At 42.4% G+C, this 20,449-nt stretch overlaps 1 protein-coding gene across 1 annotated transcript in view; it reads left to right on the forward strand.

The window, feature by feature from the left end:
* The first annotated feature begins 10,454 nt into the window (after positions 1–10,454).
* Positions 10,455–20,449, forward strand: part of LOC113015963 (Krueppel-like factor 7) — a 46,762-nt gene continuing 36,767 nt past the window's right edge. The window contains exon 1 of the mRNA XM_026158358.1: positions 10,455–10,838. Within this exon, the coding sequence (XP_026014143.1) occupies positions 10,737–10,838 (102 nt within the window). The 5' untranslated portion in view covers positions 10,455–10,736. The remainder of the gene's footprint in view (positions 10,839–20,449) is intronic.

Genomic DNA, 20,449 nt, shown 5'->3' on the forward strand with positions numbered 1-20,449 from the left:
CTCTTTTATCTTGATAATTTAGTACTCCATCATTTCTTCTAAACATTGTTACTTCAAGCTCAAGAAAAATCAGGATGGCTACAGCCATAATCCTAAAACCGAGGCTTCGAACAGTGACATCACGGGGGATATTTCATCTTCTGTAAATAGCCACCACTTTTTGTGAGGTTTTATTTTACTGATTTCATTATCTTAAGGCACTGAAAACCTACCTACACGGGTTTTATTTGTTTTAAACAGTATGGTTTTAACCCCAGTTAAATCAGAAAGAATGGAGGAAAATTATGACCAGATGAGATCCTGACACTCATAACTGACTTTTCATTTATTTTATTTTAAATGCAACTCTCTCCTATAGAGCATCCATGAATGCGTTTCGAGCTGCACAATGGTGACAAAGAACAAATCAAAACTAATATAATAATGGTGAGCGAGCTCTGAGCAGGAGCAATGACTCCTCTTTGCAGGGAGCTATGGCAACTGTCGTTGCAATGAAGCAGTTGACCTTGTTTGCAGTCAAAAGAAGACACTGACATTATCTTACTTCAACACCTCCAGGTGCACACATTGAAACGCCGTGTCATTGAAACACATAATCAAGCCGCACGGTTTTCTATCCTTTCACACAATTTTGTACAACAAGCTAAATTACTTTGATAGATTCACAATGGCTTCAAATGTAAAAGTGTCATTCGCCATCAGGGTCATTGACAATGAATGAGTCTTTTCATGTCCGAGCTTCCAGTCAATCTTGTTTCTATGCACGCTGCACATCTGAGGCCTAAGTAATTTCCCTCGGCTGCTCCCTCAGATCCACCCGTGCCATACTGTGTTTTGTATATTCATGTGTGTACTTTCCTATCTTAATCCTAGCTATTACTCGCATGGCTGGCCATGTCAAGGGGAGATTTGCTCACTCACAGTGAATGGGCCAATATTGACAGCACGCCCACCGCATCAGCGATCAGTGTTAGGGCTTAGCGCACACGAGATTCACCGGTTTGAAGCTGAATTCAATGGGTAGGGTGGCGTGTTGGAAAACAATCCTCACAGGGAATCTATGCAAATGCTAAATGTTACTCTTAGACAGTCAGGAGTGAAAATTTAGCAGTGGGGGTTGTAGACTGATGTTGCTGCTATGTTTTGTATTTTCTTGGAAGAATGTTTCAAGCCAGTTATTTTGTACTAAAGCTGCACCCCTTTTATTCATCGTTCTTTCATTCTTCGTAAAATTCATCGCACCCTTTGGCTTCATTGACTTTGCTGTGAGAAAAGCTAGTGAGAACTCTCATGGATGACAGTAGGTTGGTTCCATTTCTACATTTTTAAAGGTGTTCCTTTAAAGTACCATGCTGTTCTGTAAGTATTAGGGATACCACAGTCATTTTTCAGCAACTGCCAGCAAAAGGAGAAGATTTCCAACACAACAATCATCTTTGGTTCCAAAACTACCATTTTCTTTTTAATTAACTACAATTCCAAGTCTGTGTTTCTTATTATACATTCCTTCTTTTGTCCTCCACTTGTCCAATTTCCTCAAATTTTTTTAAGACACACTGCACACACACATTGACATATGCCAGGGCTTTAGCTAACAGTTCTTAGGGAATCACCTTGTTGGTGCACAAATACTATTTTGTATTATTATTGACATTTTTTATAGATTCAACTAAAGAAATAGGAACAAATTATGTGTTTTTGTGACAGGCTGCTAGTGCTAACAAAGTGCTTAAAGATTAAAATGTTTCCTTGCTACATTTTCGGTTACATTTTGACACAAAACTGATTTATCCCTTGAGTTAGGAGCTTTTTTATGGTTGAATGATTCATAGGTCAGTGTTAAGTGGCTTAACAAACAAAATTATTCCTATGAAAATGGTCAGGTACAAGGAGTGGACTGAAAATGATTGAAAAAGGCCTTAGCAGTTCAAAACATTACAAGAAAGTCTGGCTCCTTGCAAACAAAATTTCAAGAAATGAGAGGTGGCTCGAGACGTTTGCACAATACTGGATAAAGTCACAAATGCACAAGTGTGTTTAAGAGTTTCACAGATACTGTTAATTTTTTTTTTTTATTTCTGTGTTGGTCCCACAATAATCGCACTAAGATCTGTGGCTCAATGTAGGATGGCTTAATAACCCAAGTTTACTTAGACTCGCATATTTGCAGCACTTAATGTGCTGGACACTCTTAGTGAATGTGCACATGGAGCGAAAGCAGGCAGGAACTGGTTGGAACTGGGCCACAGGCAATTTAATCAGTGACAGGTTAACATACAAATGAAAAACTAGAGTTTCACCCACCGAAACTAAGACACAGACTTCTTGGATGGGCTCTCATGCAGCAAGCCACATTATTTATCAGGGGTGGCTGTAGCACAGGAGCAGGTCATTCACTCATTGGAAGGTTAGTGGTTGGTGGTTCAATCTCTGGCTGCTCAAGTCTGCATGCTAAACATCCTTGTGCAAGATAGTGAACCCCAACCCCAAGTTTCTCTGGTAAACACTAAAAAGTGTTTGTGGTGAATTGGCTAATGAGGCATGTTATATCAAGCACTGTATAAGAGCCAGTTACCATTATTTGTCAAACAGTTACACTAAAAATACTCCAAGGGACACGAACAGCACAAGAGGTGTGGTTCAGGTGAACACTTGCACATGATTATAAATAGCTTCACCTAAATTAGCTATAGAGACCAAATCCATCCTGTTCACCAGGCTGTAAGTGTGATTATTTCTGCTTCATTTTTTAAGATCAGGAGGCTTCTGCTTGCTTATAATATGACCAAGCATGATGGTACACAACCTAAACTGTCACCTACAAACGCACATGCACAACAACAGCTGCAAAGGCAGTTTGCAGTTCTGACGAGCTCCAGCTAAAGTGGCCCCATTTTCCTCACCCCTACCTTATCATTTTTTGTGTCACGAGCTAAATGTGTGAGTGGATTTCCTCACTAATTGGACGCCTGACAAGCCGTATTGTCCTTTGCCACAATGTGACAAGCTTCTGCAAAATGTTCCTTTCAGTGGCCTTCAGAGGAGGCCAAGGCCAGACAGGGGAGAAGAAGAAGAAGAAGGGGAAAAAAAGAGAAACTAAATGGAACAGCAAATCATAACCCACAGTTTCGGCTGACACTGATGTGACGCTACTGAACAGGCGAGCAGGAAGATAGAGGGCGAGAAGGAGAGTAACTCTGGGAAAACTGACAGGGATTAGGCCCTATTTGTTTCACTTTCTGACTACTCCTCCCTGCCTGCTTCCAGGAGTTTGTGTGCAAATGGGTATTTCCATCTCCCACTCATCGTCGCCTAATTGGCACTTAACAGCTGCCCCTCATGGCCTCCTTGCTGGCTCCGTTTCCGCTCCCCTTTTCTTTTTCTATTTTTTTTTCTTGGCGTAGGAAGGAGCAGCGCTGCATCAGACATCACCCAGCTGAGAGGGCACTTTCTCCTACACTCCTTACTCCCCACCCTTCATCATTCCCTTCCCTCGCAGCTATCTTGTGCGGGAAGGAGTTTGCACCCCCAGACAGCCCCGAGCGCTCATTATCGCTTTTCTCAGTCACCCTGTCGCTCTGAAATCCACCCCTCTTCCCCCCTCTACTCATCACGCGTCTCCACCTTACGCGTCTCCACCTTCTCCTGCTCCTCTGGCTCCCCCACCCCCCTCCCATGGAGAAAGCAGCATGAAGATGTTCTGCAACCAGGCTCAGAGCCAAAAAGAGACAGTGCACAAGGCAGACATATGGCCACGTTTTCAAAATCTTATCTTTATTTAACCAGATCCATCAATCAAAAGCAAATTTCCTCTTCTGCGGTGATTTGCTGGGCAAAAAGGCGTGTTTGAGGACAGCTGTTGGGAGGAAAATATGTGCGGTTTGATTTCCTCCAAGCATAAAGGTTATCATAACATTACACCAAGGCAATTTTGACTGGAGGGAGAGAGCGAAAAAACCCAGCAGATTTGAGTAAAATGTTGTGTTCAAATACATCAGGGTATGTGGATGTCAGATTACACCAAATGAGGGAAAATGAAGCAGAGCGGCAACACTCAAGGTCCCCCGATTGCAAGAGACTAATGCCAGCTGGGGCGGGTGCAAACATACGGCTCTGTTTGGAATGCAAATTGGCTTGTTTTAAGAAACTTTTGTGGGTTACGTGATGTTATATCCCAGACATTTGACTTCTTTTTGTTTCCTAAAGAGATTAGTGGTGTGTGATACAGGAAAATTTTGGTATTGATCCAATACCAAATAAATACAGAGTAAGTATTGCAGATACTGATACCCGCACTGATACTTTTGACCTATAATGGGATTTTTTTGATGAATCATCATCAATTTGCCAAATTCTGAACACATTTTAATGACCACTTTACTTTCCACAGGAATTTTCACATATTTTTTTTAACAAACAACAATTTAAGAGCTGGAACATAAATGTTTCTGTCTCTAAAGCACTTTGGCTCAATTTCTGTTGTTTAAATAGTCTGTAAATGAATAAAAAATACTCTGACATTTCCAAAAAACACTATTATTTACCCTAGTTACCAATACCAGCGTTGGTATCTGTGCTACCAATATTTTCAGTTTTTGGAACTTCTTAAGCAAACTTGCTGATCTACACTGATAATAAAATATGCAAATAACAAAATTCTGAACATACTGAACTTAGAGGATAGAAACAAAGTATCGATCCTAACATGCTAGTATCGATTTTATACCAATACCAGCATTGCTGTCAATACTGTCGATATTTGGATCGATCTGCCCACCTCTAAAAGACATACTGCGCTTGCAAAATTCAGCATTGAACTCAGTGACCTTTTATGTTGTTGCATTGCAAGCAAGCCGGAGTGCTGAATAACTCTCTGCACGCTCAGCAGAAGTTCCTGGAAATAAAAAACAAAACAAAAAAGGGAAGAAAAAAAAGGTCACGCGGCAGTAAATATTACAGTAACATGCTGTTATGAAGTTTTAACCCCAGCAATGTCAGCTAACCATATTAGCATTCCCACAAGGGGTAAAGGCTGTGAGTTGGAATAGAAATGGGCTGGTTCAGTGAGCAGGGGGGGGAAGTGGAGGTCCCATTCGTCTTGTCCTGTTTAAATACACTGGTTAACTCCTGCCAACAGGGAAGCCATTCAGCAAAAGGCCAAGGGCATCTGTCATGTGTCCAGCACATTGATACTGTCCCCCTCTATCTCCCACCCAACCCCCACCTCTTCTCCTCCATCATTTTCCAACTCTTTGTTAATTGCCGCTTCTTGCCGTCATCCTCACCTGCTTTTTTTCCCACTTTTTCCCTTCCTCTGCCGCTCTCCCGCTACCTCGCCTCCTCTTTTGATAAAAGGAGTGAATATGCAGGGAGCTGACATGATTAGCAGCCTCATATCCCCATGATGGATGGAGCCTGCTCCATTATTAATATAGTAAAAGCACCAACTGCCAGGTAAGAGCAATGTCAGCATCCACAATATAACGCTGTGTGCCCACGGATAATGGTGAGCACTTATTTTTTTATCTATGATATGCATGGGCTTCGGGCCGAGGAGGAAGAGGAGAAGGAGGTTGCGGAGAGAAAGGATTGGTGGCGGCGGGGGGACGACACACGTGGCACTAAGACGAGACTTCCAGTTTGGCTGATTCTCGGTGATGCTGTTAAACTTCTCAGCTAAAACACAAATTGTTACAAAGACCAGGAGGACGAAATTACAGGATACTGTAACTGTACTCCATGAAGAGAGCTTTTTGTGTTTTAGAGACTTTTTTTAAAGGTTGGCTGATAAAATAAAAAGGGAGATCAATCATAAAGATTGCTGGGTACAGTGTTTCTCTTAATATTGCTATGGCACAGACATAACTTCCTCAGACTCTGTAATAAACTTCATGGGGACTTTTACAGTGTTTGGATTGGTTCAGTATGCCTTTAATTTGATAGTATACTCTACTGTGCAAAGGTCTTGAGCCACCCCACATTTCTTTATATTCTGAATTTTTTAAGGTGGTCTTGAGCAATAGCTCTTCAGACTTATTGAAGGTCTTCCAAAGTGTTTCTTCAGACACTGGCTGGTTTTTCACTAATTTTCAGTCCATTCCTTGTACCTGACCATTTTTCAGAAAATTTTCTTGTTGTTTGTTAAGTCACTTAACTCTGACCTGTGAATCATTCAAGCATAAAAAAACACCTAACTCAATGGATGAACCAGTGTTGTGTGACATAACAGACAACTTAAAAACTGACTATAATTGTACCTTTAGGGACTTTATTAGTATCAGCTGGTCACAACCTATTCCCATTTCTTTAGGTGAGTCAATGAAAAATGCCAAAGATAACACAGTTTGACAGACATAAAATTGTATTTTTGCACCAACAAGGCGATTCCCAAAGAGCTACTGTATTTGCCAATATGTTGGTTATATTGCGCCATCAACGCTTGGAACATAAATAACAGCTTCACTACTTGACCAATTTGGCCTTCTTCAGGGTCATCAAGGCCATAGGCCAATACATGTTGATCAATGAATAAATCTGTGCTTTAACCTCTTTAGCAGTGTTAATTTCTTAGACCAACAACTTCCATCATAGTTTTTGTCAGAAATCTTTTTTTTCTGATAAAAAAAAAAAAAAGACAACAGGGACAAAAACTATGATATAATGGACTGGCACGTTTGATAACGAATGAAAACAAGGTGAAAATGTTCTAGAGAAATGAGATCCAATCAGAATGAAGTACATTGTGTAGAAAGGCGGGACAAATGTGGAAGTGATCCAATCAGAAGTAAACAGTGCAACAATTTACTCAGACATGCACATTTTATCCTGGAGGGGAATGTCCCATGCTCCCGTTTCTCATGAAAACACCCCACATGTTATACGAACACATTTCACATTTGATGTCAGACAAAGTTAGACCCTTTGTAGTCCATGTGGAGCAACTCACGCTTGTAAAAACACTACAAATGCACATAATATTTTAGTCACCTGAATCAACTTTACATTTTTTTGGAGCAATCCTATCATATGTAGGCAATTAAAACTAAATGAATCGAGATGCATAAACTATATTTAAACCGTTTGTTCTTTGACATTCCCCTCTGAAGTCAAAACCTTCATTTTGTTCTCACAATGTATAAAGAAATGGGAGTGGCTCTAGACTTTTGCCCAATGCTTTAATTCAGTCTTTTATAACCTATTTGAGGCGTGTGTGACCTGCACTTTATTGATAGACTACGTGGTTTAATCAGAATTGTAGCAAGTCGGCCTCACGTGACCTTCTTGTTTTGAAAATGTGTCTTAATTGTAATATTTAATCTTCTGCATTGAAACCACGGGCTCTGTAGCTTATTTCTACTGTTCAGCAGGGGGTAAATACACTACTGTTAACAGTCTTCTTCTCCTCTCGTACTCAGTAAAAACTTTCCTAATGAGTTTGTGGTCTCAGTCACTTGTTTCAAGCCTTATTAAATACAGCATGGTGTTTGTTTTATATAACACGAACACACTGAGAGAAATCAGTCAGTCAGTCTCAGTCAGATCTACTCCTCACTTGTGACGCTCAGAATGAAAAACCTGAGACGACGACAGCCATCGCTACTGGGTGACATCGCCATGGCTACATCAATCTTACAGGCACAAAACCTCTGTGGCTGGTTCACATCTGGTTTTCAGTGACAGTGTTGTCCCACGTCCTCACTTCAGTAAATAATACATTCTTCAGCAACAGCAACAACACCCTGCCCTACAGCCAGAATGCTTCTATAATAAATGCCGTCAAACTTGAATATCTTTATTAATTTTTAGGTGATTCACACTTATCTAAACTTTTTGCACAGATGTTAAATGTTTAAAAGAAATTAATACCTCAGGAACCTCACTAGAACAATTAAAACTACAGACTGGCTAAGTCTGCAGTTGTAATTGTCGCAGCACATCAAAATCCATGTGCAGGAGCACATTATATCTCCAAAATATAATCAAAATATAATAAAATATAATATAATCAAAATATAAAATATAAATATAAATATAGTCAGCAGTTCAACGTCTGATGAACTGCCGACCAATTTGCATGGTCAACAGTTTACACATGCTGTGTTTGAAGTGTGCTTAATTTAATTTAATTTAATTTTAATGGGGAAGAAAATATACAGATTTCATAAGTTTTTTTGTTTTGTTTTGTTGAAAGAGTCAACAAAGAGTTTTAAACATGACATTTAGAAGATCAGAAGATGGTACACTGTGGTGATAAAGGGACGGACATGGCATTACACAGGTAAGCTGTGGTGTTTAAATGATGCTCAGCTGGTATTAAGAAGATATCCCCCACTTCATTACACCAACACCAGGCAGGATGGATCCATGCTTTCGTGTTATTTACACCAAATTTTGACCCTGCCATTTGATTGTTGCACCAGAACTTGAGACTCCTCAGACCAGGCAATGTTTTACCAATCTTCTGTTGTCTGATTTTGCTTAGCCTGTGTGAACTGTAGCCTCAGTTTCCTGCCCTTAACTGACAGGAGTGACCCCTGGGTGTGGTCTTGCTCTATTGCTGTCTGCCTTCAAGGTTTGATGTGCTTTCAGAGAGAAGCTCTTCTGCATACCTTGGTTTTATTGGGTGGTTCTTTGGGTTACAGTTGCCTTCCTATCAGCTCAATGGAGACTGACCATTCTCCTCTGATGTCTGACATCAACGAGGGATTTTCTCTCTGAGAACGGCCGCTCACTGGATATTTTCTCTTTTTCAGACCAGTTTCTGTAAACCCTAGAAATAGTTGTGTGGGAAATTCCCAGCAGATCAGCAGTTTCTGAAATACTCAGACCGACAAACATAAATTGTCTTTCTTCTTCATTCTGATGCTCAGTTTGAACTTCAGCGAGTCATCTTGACCATGTCTCCATGCCTAAATGTGTCATGTCTCTGCCATGTGAGTTTAACAGTTAAACAGTATAGTTTGTGTCTGATGGCAGACTGACGTCATTATTATAATGGAAATTCACCATGAATATAAAATTTTTCACACAGAACAGTAAAATAAAAATAACAAATAATACGCAAGCACGTTTACGCACACAATTTAACCTAAAACTGCTGCAATGAACAAAGCGCCAGCAAATTTAAACTCTACACCGTACGCGGTGATTTAAAAACAAACAACAACAACTTAACAGTCTTAGCCCTTTGTCAGTTTTCGTCTGCCTCTTTGATAAACCCAAGGAACCGCATGAAGAATGCATAAAAACAACAGGATTTATCTTGTAAATATTTTACACCTCAGTCAGCCATGAAGAGATTCCCTAAACAGGGGCGAGCACACTTCGACTGTTTTCCAGAAAGCACATGGCAACTGTAGATGTCTCTGTCATGTGTTTTCCTCCTGCTATATGTTTTTATTACGGTAAACTCATGAAATTCTGACTGGGCTACAAGATGATTGTGGGTGGTGGTGGGGGGGGGGCTCACAGATAAAGAAAGGTGAAGATTTGAAAAGAAAGCAGGAAGACAAATAGAAAGGCAGGGCAAAGAAAGATGGAGTGAGTTGTGTCAAATGGATAAATGTCAGCAGGAACTTCATCATCTGTCTCCCTCCCGAAGATGCCATGTGTAAATTGCGGTGCCGGGGCCCTCAGCTAGCCTTCCCCTAGCGCTGTAATAAGATTAGAGACAGCAGCAGTCTCTGCCTCTCTCGTTGTGTGTGCGAGGGACTATTGAGCCCGTGTGGAAGTGTACAATTTCGATGGCTTACACGGGGCGCCGGCGAATAAGCGGGATTACTCACACCACCAAACAAGACTCATGGTGGAAGATTTGGATACTTATTTATCACTCCACACACACACACTCGCAGACACACTGTGAACTTTTCTTTTTCCCACCACGTTTTGCTGTGTGGGTCACTTTAATGAGATTCCTGCCTGTACAGTAATAGCACAGTCTCTGCAGAAGCCCTGAAACAACATTACAGGAGATTAAAACACCATTAAGTGCGATACGTTGACTCTAAACTCATTAAAAGCATAATCCCTGCAGGAATATGCTTTCCTATATTCCTGCAGCTCTTTTTTTATAATTAAACATTTGCACTGTGGGGAACAATATAGGAGGCTATCAGCACCGCTCCTCGCTCCCGTTTGTTAGCACATGATGTTTACACCACAGCTTCGCCTCTCAGACTAGTCTTTCAGACCTTCATCCAAATCTAATATACCCATCCATAAATAGCTCACCTATCGAGCCCATATTTGGCGTGAGTGACTGGACACGGGAGCCAATCCTGCCCGGCGAAACCCCCCCTCCAACCCCGCCTCTGCACGCTCTCCCAGCCGCTCTAACGCCTCCCGAACCGCCCATTCGCCTTAAAAGGGGCTTGACTGACAAGCCGAACCACGCCCCTTCGTTTACCAAGCCCCACCCCCTCCTTCGGTTCCCCTATCCCGTGTCTATTTTGGCAACACGGATACGCATGGAGCCTCCATCACCTCCAGCCTCCTCTTTACGCACCGACTCCCGAGAATGCGCGCAGGTACGGGGAAGCCAGCCGCCTCGCTCAGCCGTTAACGTCCCTGTTTAAGGACTAATATGAAAGAAGTGGATTTAGAGGTCTGACAGAGCCCAGAGAGGAGGCACATACACACATATATAGATTTTTCCTCTTCTTCTCCTTCTTCTTCTGCTTCCCACCCCCTTCCCTGTGGATCATTCTTGTTTTCCCATCACCAGAGCGTAAAGCATGGATGTCTTGGCGAACCACAGTATCTTTCAGGAACTTCAGCTCGTGCACGACACCGGCTACTTCTCGGCCATGCCTTCGCTGGAGGAGAACTGGCAGCAGGTACGTGTCAACTTTCAGCTTTCAGCATCGGCTGTGCCAGCTTCAGCCGCGAGCTCGCAAATTTGCGCTCGGGATGCACAACTTTCAAAGAAAAAGAAGAAACACGCACTCGTGTATCTGGCAGGTTTTTCCCGATAAATGAGCAAAGTGGATAAAATGCGGACGCAAAGCAGCGCGTAATAAAGCTGTCAAATATGATGTAAGGGGAGGTGAAGATGAGCACTCGAACAGGGAGTGAATTAGACGTAAATAATAGATTTGCAACCTTCAGATTACTCAGGTTTGAACCCTCGTGCACGAAAAGAATTCCCCTCTCCTATCCATAATAGATCCCCCAACGCGTCTGGCTCTGTAGCAGCAGTTTAAGTGTTAACGGGAAGAAGGAGGTGAGGGAAGAAGCTGTCACCAGTAATGTCCACATTTTTTTATTTGTTCATATTTTTTAAATCCCCCTTTTGCTTCATCAAATTCAGCGGGTGTCTACGGAGAGATGCTGTGTAAAGCTTTGGGTTTCACGCGGCCACATGGCGCCGGGGTGCGCGGAGAGACTTCACGCCATCTGCGCTTACGCGTCTCTTCTTCTTCTTCTTTCTTCTTTAGTTTGTAAAACTGTTTAAAAAATGGCACCAGAGCTGGGTTTATTTATTCATTGCGTGGTGGTGATGATGGTGTGGGTGTGTGTGTTAGAAAAAAAATCTTCAAATCGGAGTTTTTTTTAACGAACAAATGATTCATTTTTACATTTTCCCCCTTCACTGCTTCGGTTTGGTGTCCCCCTGTCACTCAGAGGAGGGACATCTTCCCCCAAACATGCCTCCTACTTTCCTCTTTTCCATTTGTGTGTCCAAATAAGAGCCCACCTGCATTGCTGCTGATGATGCTGATGCTGGAGAGGATGCTTTCCATGCTGCACTTGAATTACCGGACAAGGAGGGGGAGAAAAAAAAATCACAGCACAGAAATCTGATGCCGGTATTGTTCATGAAATATGAGCTTGAGTTTTTCCCCACTTCTATGCTCCACGAGTAAAGGGAGGGAGGGGATGGAGAGAGAAAGAGGGAGAAACCGGTGCGTGACTGGTTGTGGCCAAGCAGCCTAATTGGCATCCTACTGTTAGCCACCGACGCATCTTTTCATAACAAGTCTCCAACTCCCTGCCTATCCTCCTGTCAGGGGATTTTTTTCTTAAATTGCATGTGGGGGGCATCATATGGAGTGAATATCTCTCTCTCTCCCTCTCCCCCCCTCTCTCTCTCTCTCGCTCTCTCTTGCTTCTCACCCACAGCCTGCATTTTAAAATCAATACCTAATGCAAATGGAAGAGAGAAGACAGCTGGATATGTGGGCAAAGCTCTTCTCTGTGAGGGTGGGAAATGTCAGCTCTCTTTTATTGGAATCGCTGTTTATGGGCTCTGTTTGGTCTTTGACTGTTTTAGATTTAGATCGGCTCGTTTTTTGCCAGGATGTCTGGCATCATTTTGTGTGATTAGCTGTAGTTTTGGGATTTTTTAAAAAAAATGGTAAACGTAATTTCATAGATGAATTCTGTGACTGAATCTGCCCTCAGCCTGGGCTAAATGGAAAGATCAAACTGACCGTGACCTGCCTTTCTTCTGGCTAATACAACTCTGGGACCTTGGTGATGTTGCCTTGCCTGCAAATTGCCCACATGCAGTGTAGTTAAGTTAAAGTTAGCTGGCTAACTTCAAACCAGAGGCATTAAACAGAGAGACAAAAAAAAAAGACAAATACTAAATAATGCCTTGAGGCGACTGTTGTTGTGATTTGGCGTAATATAAGTTAAACTAAATGGAATTGAATGAAACTACTACAAGATAGCGCTAAATACTTAAAACTTTTTAAACTTTTTAAACTGAACCCAGAGCAGTCTCTGGGGGTTGCTTAGGAACCCCCACACCCCCACAAAGCTAACTGTTGCACACTCACAATAAACAGCTAGTACGACTCACCTCCTCTTAAATTGATGTTACTTGTTTTGTACAAGATTTGCATATTTTACTTTCTCATAAGTAAGGTTAACTTAATGTAGAAATGTAACTGAGAGAGGTTCTACTTTTTAAATGTTCTTTTGTTTAGTGTTTTTGACTGGAAGTGGCTCCATTGTGTCTGGTCTAACAAGTGAAAGATCCTCGCTTTGGTTTTGGGAGGCAACACAAATCCAGAGATGGCTGCTGACTTTTAAGACTTTGCTTCTAGAAGAATTGTAGCAAAATGGAAATGCTTGTTGGCCTACTAAGGTGTAAGGCAGGTGGTGTTAAACATAACACCACCTGCCTTACACCTTACACCTGCCAGGGCCAAAATTCACCTGGCAGAGACTCCAAACCAGCCCAGTGGATGGCTTTGGAATATGTGAGGGAGGACATAACTTTTGGACTTTTAACTGTATTTTCACAAGTTTTACAGCTTTATGTACCGATAAAGACCGCCAAAATGTCCATTCACAACACACCAAAGAAATGAAATTGTAGATTTTTGTAATTTAAAAAAATTACCTCTTCCAATTTAAGTCCAAAGAGTCCTGCACTTTTTTCTTATATTAAGATGTCTCACTGATTAAATGTGTACCTCAGTTTCTGAAACTGGAGTTTCACCAGTCCGGCCCACATAGGATCAAAGTGGTCTGTATGTTGCCAGGAATGTAAAATAAGTTGGATATCTGTAAATCATGTAATGATGTGCACAAATGAAGCTAACTGTTACGTTTCATTTCTGTTGTAACAGTTAAGAGTTGGGTGTAGTCTCAGAATGAAAATTACTGAAATCTATAATTTAATTACTTTGGTTATTGTGAATGGCCATTTTAGAGCTCTTTATGAGTAGGAAAAGCTTTAAATCCTATTGAAATATAGTTAAAAGTCCAAAATGAATGCCTTCCTTCACATTTTCCCAAACCATCCAGTGCCTTCAGACTCTGGCCTCCAGGCCTTATGTTTGATGTCTCTGGTGTATAAGCTGTAAAACATGTAAAGATGGGCGCAAAACAAAAGAACATTTTCCTTCTATAGTAACAGTTTAGAGTTTGGGGGCAGTAACATTGTCAAGTCCAACTCAAGTGTGTTGTCATTATCCCGACTCTCAGGCATGCAGTTTTTACAGTCGCCTCTCAGTTGCTTTACAAGATGCATGCTTTCCTCAAAGCATTCAAAGCCTCCAGCCCCATTAAAAATCACCAGAGGAGAAGGTTTCTTCTTCTTTTGGAAAAACTATCTATAGTTTAGATAAGAAGATCCCTGCAGCCTTGAGAGCAAAAGGATTTGAGCTTTGCAAATCGATCATTGTGCTCATCGTAGCAGCATGAAGATGCCACTGAGCTCCCCTGAATACAGGAATTATGAGCTGTGGCTTGCCTTAAAAGCTCCGTCTCCAGCCGAGGCCCTGCAGTTTGAGCGGTCCCCTCTGTATTCCAGGCACAATTTAGAATTCGATGCTTTTACGGCGGCCTGATGGCGAGATAGGAGGCCGTTGTTGTCGGCCCCTAAATGGGTCCCTGAGACGCGATGGCAAGAGTGATGACTGTGTCCCCTGTTGGTGTCTGCGAGGCATGATTCAGCCGGTTATAGGGGGATGGGGAGAAGAAAAGCAGTAAAGTGTTTTTGGAGGTCTGCAGATGGTACATTTGAGGCTGCTATTTGTTCCATTATTGAACCTAATAGTGCCAAGCTGAACTGCGCGCTGTCTCGCTTCCAAATCCCCGTACAGTTGGCTGTTCAGAGTTGGAACAAAGTGCGGGGCTGAGCTGGATTTGGAACAAGCAGAGCCGGTCAGAGCGCACTTATTATTTGTGGGACCCAGTTTCTCTCAAAGCAAAGAGCGCACGTGTTATTCTGCTGTCTCGCTGTCTTGGCTTCTCTTTCCCATGCTTGTTTAGGCTCCTTTGTAAACTGGCATTTTGGTCAGAGAAAGCCTTGGTTGGCTTTTGCTGTCGGTTTGCCAGCATCTGTAAAAAAAAAAAAAAGAAGAAGAAAAAAAACATCTGGATCAGATTTCAGGCCGACATGATGGATTTTTCAGTCTCCACTGATGACGTGTCCCAGTCCACCGCACCTGACCCTGATGGGCAGGATTGTAACAGGACACCACTGATGGCTCTCGGTCATTGACCTCGGGACACACTTTATACCCTCCAACACATATATTATCCCTCAGAGGTTCAGCACACACACACAGAGTACACACATGTAGTGCGACTGCCTGCACAAGCAAAATGTCTGCACGTTGCTTGACGGTGCATTATGGAGCTCCTATATGAGGACAGGCTGTTCATGGCAGCCGCAACCTCCATAAGCGAGCCCGCTTGCTCAGATGCATCCACTTACATCCAACTGGCAGCGAAGGCGACTCCGTCTGGGACTGAGTGGGGGGGTGGGCGGAGGATAGAGGTGGAGGAAGTTGCAGAGCATGCACATTCTCTCCACTGCAAGATTTTGCATTTCACAGTCTGGTGGGTTTGAACCCCCCCCCCCCACCCCAGGAGTGAGGCGCACATATAGAAAGACAATCAAAAGGGTGGAGAAGCAGGATGTCCTGATGCTCAGAAGAAGTAGGGATGCTGATGGATGGAGTCGTTTCACATTTTGAGTCAGAGGGAAAAGTCGCACCACACTGGGCTCGTTTAAGCTGGAGTCAGGGCCAAAGAAACATAGAGAAAATACCCCCACTCACCCCAACACCATCCTCCTATAGAGAGACAGCGGTGAGGACTGAGAGAGCGAAGGAACCGCGCACATCCATACGCATCCACGTGCAGCCTTGGATATGTGTGTGTGTCCCAGTATGTTATGTAATCCTCAGTAGGCCACAGCTGCTTTCTCACACACAGCAGGCATGCTGGGGAGAGCAGCCAACTTGCGCTCCCGCCGCCCACCTTCCTGTCTTCCTCCATCCCTGGTTTTCCCCTTTCGCTCAACCCCCCCCCCCCCCCCCCTTTCCCCCCTTATTTTCTTCCTGCTTATAGATTTGACACAGTATGGATCTTTTGATCTCCGTGGGGCTTTCGTGGAGTACCTGCATCCACCACTTTTTTGGACCTTTGTCTCAAGTAATGAAGCTCTGGAACAGGTCTCGCGTGTTCTCCGTGACCTTTCGCCGCCTGAGATCTGATGTAATTTTATGCAAATTAAAATTAAATCAATCCTGTAGCCGGCACAGTTCAGCAAGGCAGAGGAAGGACAAACCCGGGACTTAATCTTATTTGTCTCAGAAGAGTTCCTGCGAGTGTTTTTTCGTTCCCGGCGTGTTGCTTTATTAAAATGTCACATCAACTCTTAAGTATGAGATGCGGAATTCCCCGAAATCGAGTTTGGGCCTTCTCCAAAAAGGCGAGGGTGGAGGGAGGGAGAGAAACATTAATTGTGTTTTAGTTTAGCTGACGTCTGGCTCTGTTCAGCCGTCTTCCATATTCATGTGCTACCTCATGATGCTGGAGTTCGGAATTGATTCCTTGCGGTGTTTTGTTTTTTAACCCGAGATCAAGCAGGAGATCTTGGAGATGGATGTCACGTAGAATGTGTTTGACATAGCCTGCTGGCCCGTGACGCAGCGAGGCATGAAAGGGAGTCTTTGTGCGCCGTTGCACACAATGCAGCGTCTTTGCTGGACTCTTCTTAAATGTTTTCAGCCACAAGGTTATCATTCTGATAAATGTGTGTGTGTAGTTAAAGAGCAACAAGTTCATCTAATTAGCAGACACAGCAAAAGCTGATGAGATAGTCATTTTGGAGGAGCTGCATTGCGCTTACATGCATGTCATTCATTATTTTTACCTTTTTCTTAATGTCTAGTAGAGGTGAGCGCATAGATCCAAATATCGCTAGTATCGATAGCAACACTGGTATCGGTATCAGATCGATACCAGCGTGATAGGATCGATATTTTGTTTCTGTCCTTAAAATTTTTTTTTTTTCTATTTTCATTCTTTTGAAGAAGAAAAACATTTGAACCTTTCTGTGTTGGCTGTCACGTCTATTTTATTTATAGCCTATAGCACACTTAAACAATAGAAGCTGATCCAAAGTGCTTAAGAGACAGAAACATTTACAACCCAGGTCTCCAAAAACTAAAAGCAGTTTCAAAATACATGAAAAGCAGAAAGGTTTTACAGTGTGTTTTTTTGTGTTAACTAATTGTTGTGGAAAGTAAAAATAATGTCTCACTGCTCTAGTGCTTTATAAAAGGTGCTGGTGTCAGTATCAGCAATACAGACCCTGTATTTACCTGGTATAGGATTGACACCAAAATTTGCAGTATTGCACAGCACTCGTGTCTAGAGGTTAGAGCCTAGTGTGTATTGCACAGGCCTGAGTGTTTGCTGCTACACGCGGGGGCCACAGGCTCATCATTTCACGTCAGGATGCATTTTCTTTGTATGCACACACAGTCGCGGGCAGGTGCACAGGTTTGTGTGCGTCTGTGTATCCTGTGTAATGAGATGTACGAGCGACCCTCTGACCCAGTAACATCCATTCTGCCATAAGAGCACTTAGTGAACTCTGCCACCTCTGTCTCATCACTCAAGCAGCCGAGAGGCAATTGCCAGTGATAGGTGCCGGCTACTGCTTTATGGGCGTTGATGAAAAGGTGGGAAGCGCTGATGAAAAAGAGGAAGTATTCATTTGTCTGACTCTCCGGTGACTGGCGCGTGAGAGAAAAGCCAGAGTAGGTGGTGTAGGAGAAAATGGCAGAGGGTTGGTGGGGTTGGGGGTGTTGGTGGAGGGAGAGCGGTGAACAAGCACATCTTTATGTATGGCTTCCGTCTGCGAAACGCTCTGCCACCCCAGGTTTGATTAACAGTGAGAAGAGAAGCTAGTCATTTTTTTCGCCTCACACCACCACACATGGCTTGGCAATGATTTTCACATCATTTGAGGCGAAATCGGGAAGCCGTTACAGCACCTTACAGTGATCCGACATGCTTCGCTGCTGCCATCCGGCTTGGCAACCGCAGGGAGGAAAGAGAAAGGAAGAGAAGTCTCAGACACTCATTTTATGCTTTGGAATCACCACCAACTCTCTCCCTCTCTCTTTATCTCCTGACTGTCTCTCTCTCGCTGTCTCCCTTCTTTGCTCTTTGACAAATTCTGAGAAGGCACTTTTGACGAAGTCACAGCCGCCTTGTTTGATTTGCCCTGCTCTAACCCTCATTTAAAGTCAGTCTCACTACAAAAAGTTGAACTCAGGAGTTACGCAATCAAAATTTGGCACAAAGCTGAATAAAGGCCCTTTAACAGGGAGCGTGTCACGAATAAAGCCGAAAAATAGTTTTCCTTCTGCTATTTCAATAAAGTTTATTGCCGTGAAAGGGTAGGATGACAGTGAGCTCCATGTTTGCAGCTCCGATCATGAGCGAGCAGATTAAGCATGTATCAGTGGATGCTGGCAGGAAGATATGTAGTCTTGGCCTTCTCATAACAAGCATAGCAAAACTCTAAAACATGGATTTAGCAAAATAATCACAGCCAGACTTATGATGTTGTTTGGTTAGTTAAAAGTGTTCTGACCTGAAGCCAGGAGGCAGTCAGCTTTACAGAAACATTTCTTGAAGGCCTTAAAATCCACAAGGTCAGGTGAGCCATTTAGGGTTAAGGTTAGGTTAATCTCTATAAACACATGCTTTTTTATGAATATGCAGAATCAGTAGGAAAAAGGCATTTACAAAAAAAATTGGCCACTGAAAGATGAAGATTTTGCTTTTAAGTAACTTTTTGAAATTTTCCTGTATCTGCAAACAATGATTGGCACATGGCAGAGGAAGTCCTACCTGCTGGTAGGAAAGTGAAAAAGATTGGCCATTATCCCCCGACTCACAGTCATCAGTCAATAGCTGATACGTTCCAGTGGGGGTTAGGGATAGTTTACTGTTTAACCCATTTAATATTTTTTCCCTGTTTAGTTTACTCACTAACTTTATAAAAAAAACTGTGAGGCAAAAAATGCACAGATGACAGGTGAGTACTGTGCAAAAGTCTTGAACTACCCCTCATTTCTTTATATTTTGCTTCCAATGACTTTTTTGTAATTTTTTAAAGTGGTTTTGACCAATAGTTCTCCAGGCTTTCTGAAGGGCTTTGACTGCTTTTTCATTCCTTTTCATCCCAGTCCTTGTACCTTTTTCAGATTTTTTTTTCTTAACATGTGTCTATGACTCATTCAAGCATAAGAAAGGCTCCTAAGTGAAGGGATGAGCCAGTTTTGTGGGAAAACCAATTTTAAATTGTGTCTTTAGGCACTTTTTCACTAGCAGCCTGTCATAAAAGCACAATTTGTTTCAATTTCTTTAGCTAAATCTATGAAAAATGCCACACGTAACACAGTTTGACAGGTAAAATTGTATTTTTGCACCAACAGGTGATTCTCAAAGAGCTGTTAGTTGAACCTTGTCATATCTCGGCATGGTGTGCATGTGTCATTAAAAACTGAAACGTATAGTCAGTTTTTTGATCCACCATGCAAAACCATCTGGAAATCATCTGATTGGCCACAGCTTCATTTTTTAGCCCGACAATGATCCCCAAAACACTGTCAATGCAGTAAAATCATACCTGGACAGAAAAATACAGTAAAGTATTCTCAGTCATGGATCAGTGTCCCTTAGGCTACGTCCACACTAGCCTGGATAGATTTAAAAATGGCATTTTCATCTGAAAGGGCTCCGCGTCCACACTAGCCTTTTCAGTCATTTTCACAGAGTTGTGCGTCCACATTGAAGCGGCCGGAAACGCTTATGTTCCAGTACTGCGCATGCGTGAAACGCAAGGCGATTCGAACCTGCCTCATTTGTGTCTACAGTTTATTTACTTTCTGGCTCTTTGAAAAGTTGCAGCAAACTGTTGAGGAAAAGCACCGAGTTTTTTAAATGGACTAACAATGAGGTGGAGTTGTTGCTGCGAGTAACACAAAAGTACAAAAGTACAAAGTTGCAAAAGCGAGTGAGAATTAAAGATTTGAAGAAAAGCTATCTGAAGCATGTACAGACTGATATTAATCTTTAATGCGGCTATCAAAATTGAGAGCAAACAAAACAACTGCTGTATAATGCCCTCTGCTATCTTTGTTTAATTAGTCACATGACTTAAATGTGTCATCGTTTTCAAAAAGTCTCAGTTTTCGCTGTCCACACTGCGATGTGAAAGCACCGTTTTCAAAAGTATGCGTTTTCGAGAGCGTTTTCAAAACACTGCGTTTTCCTTGAGTGAAAATGCCGTCTCAGTGTGGACGCGAGGCCAAAACGGAGAGAAAACTGCATTTTCAAATGAAAATGCGTAACATCATTGAAGCAGTGTGGGATCATGTTGCCAGAGAACAGAACAAAAGGCAGAAACATCCAAAGAAGAGCTTTGAATGTCCTTTAAGAAGCCTGGAGAACTATTCCTGAAGACGACTTAAAGAAATGACAAGAAAGCTGCCTAAGAGAGTTCACACCAAATATTCATTTTTAAGATGTTTAGTACTGTACAAACCCTGTTTTTGCCTTATATACTGTGTTTCCAGGTGTGTTTGCACACGTTTCTTGTTGTATTTTTCAATGAGAATGTGTACTCTGATTTCACTCCTACCTTTCCAATCGGATCTCCAGTGGTATTTTATATCAC

The sequence above is a fragment of the Astatotilapia calliptera genome, chromosome 23 (assembly GCF_900246225.1).
Source record: "Astatotilapia calliptera chromosome 23, fAstCal1.2, whole genome shotgun sequence".
NCBI lineage: Eukaryota > Metazoa > Chordata > Actinopteri > Cichliformes > Cichlidae > Astatotilapia > Astatotilapia calliptera.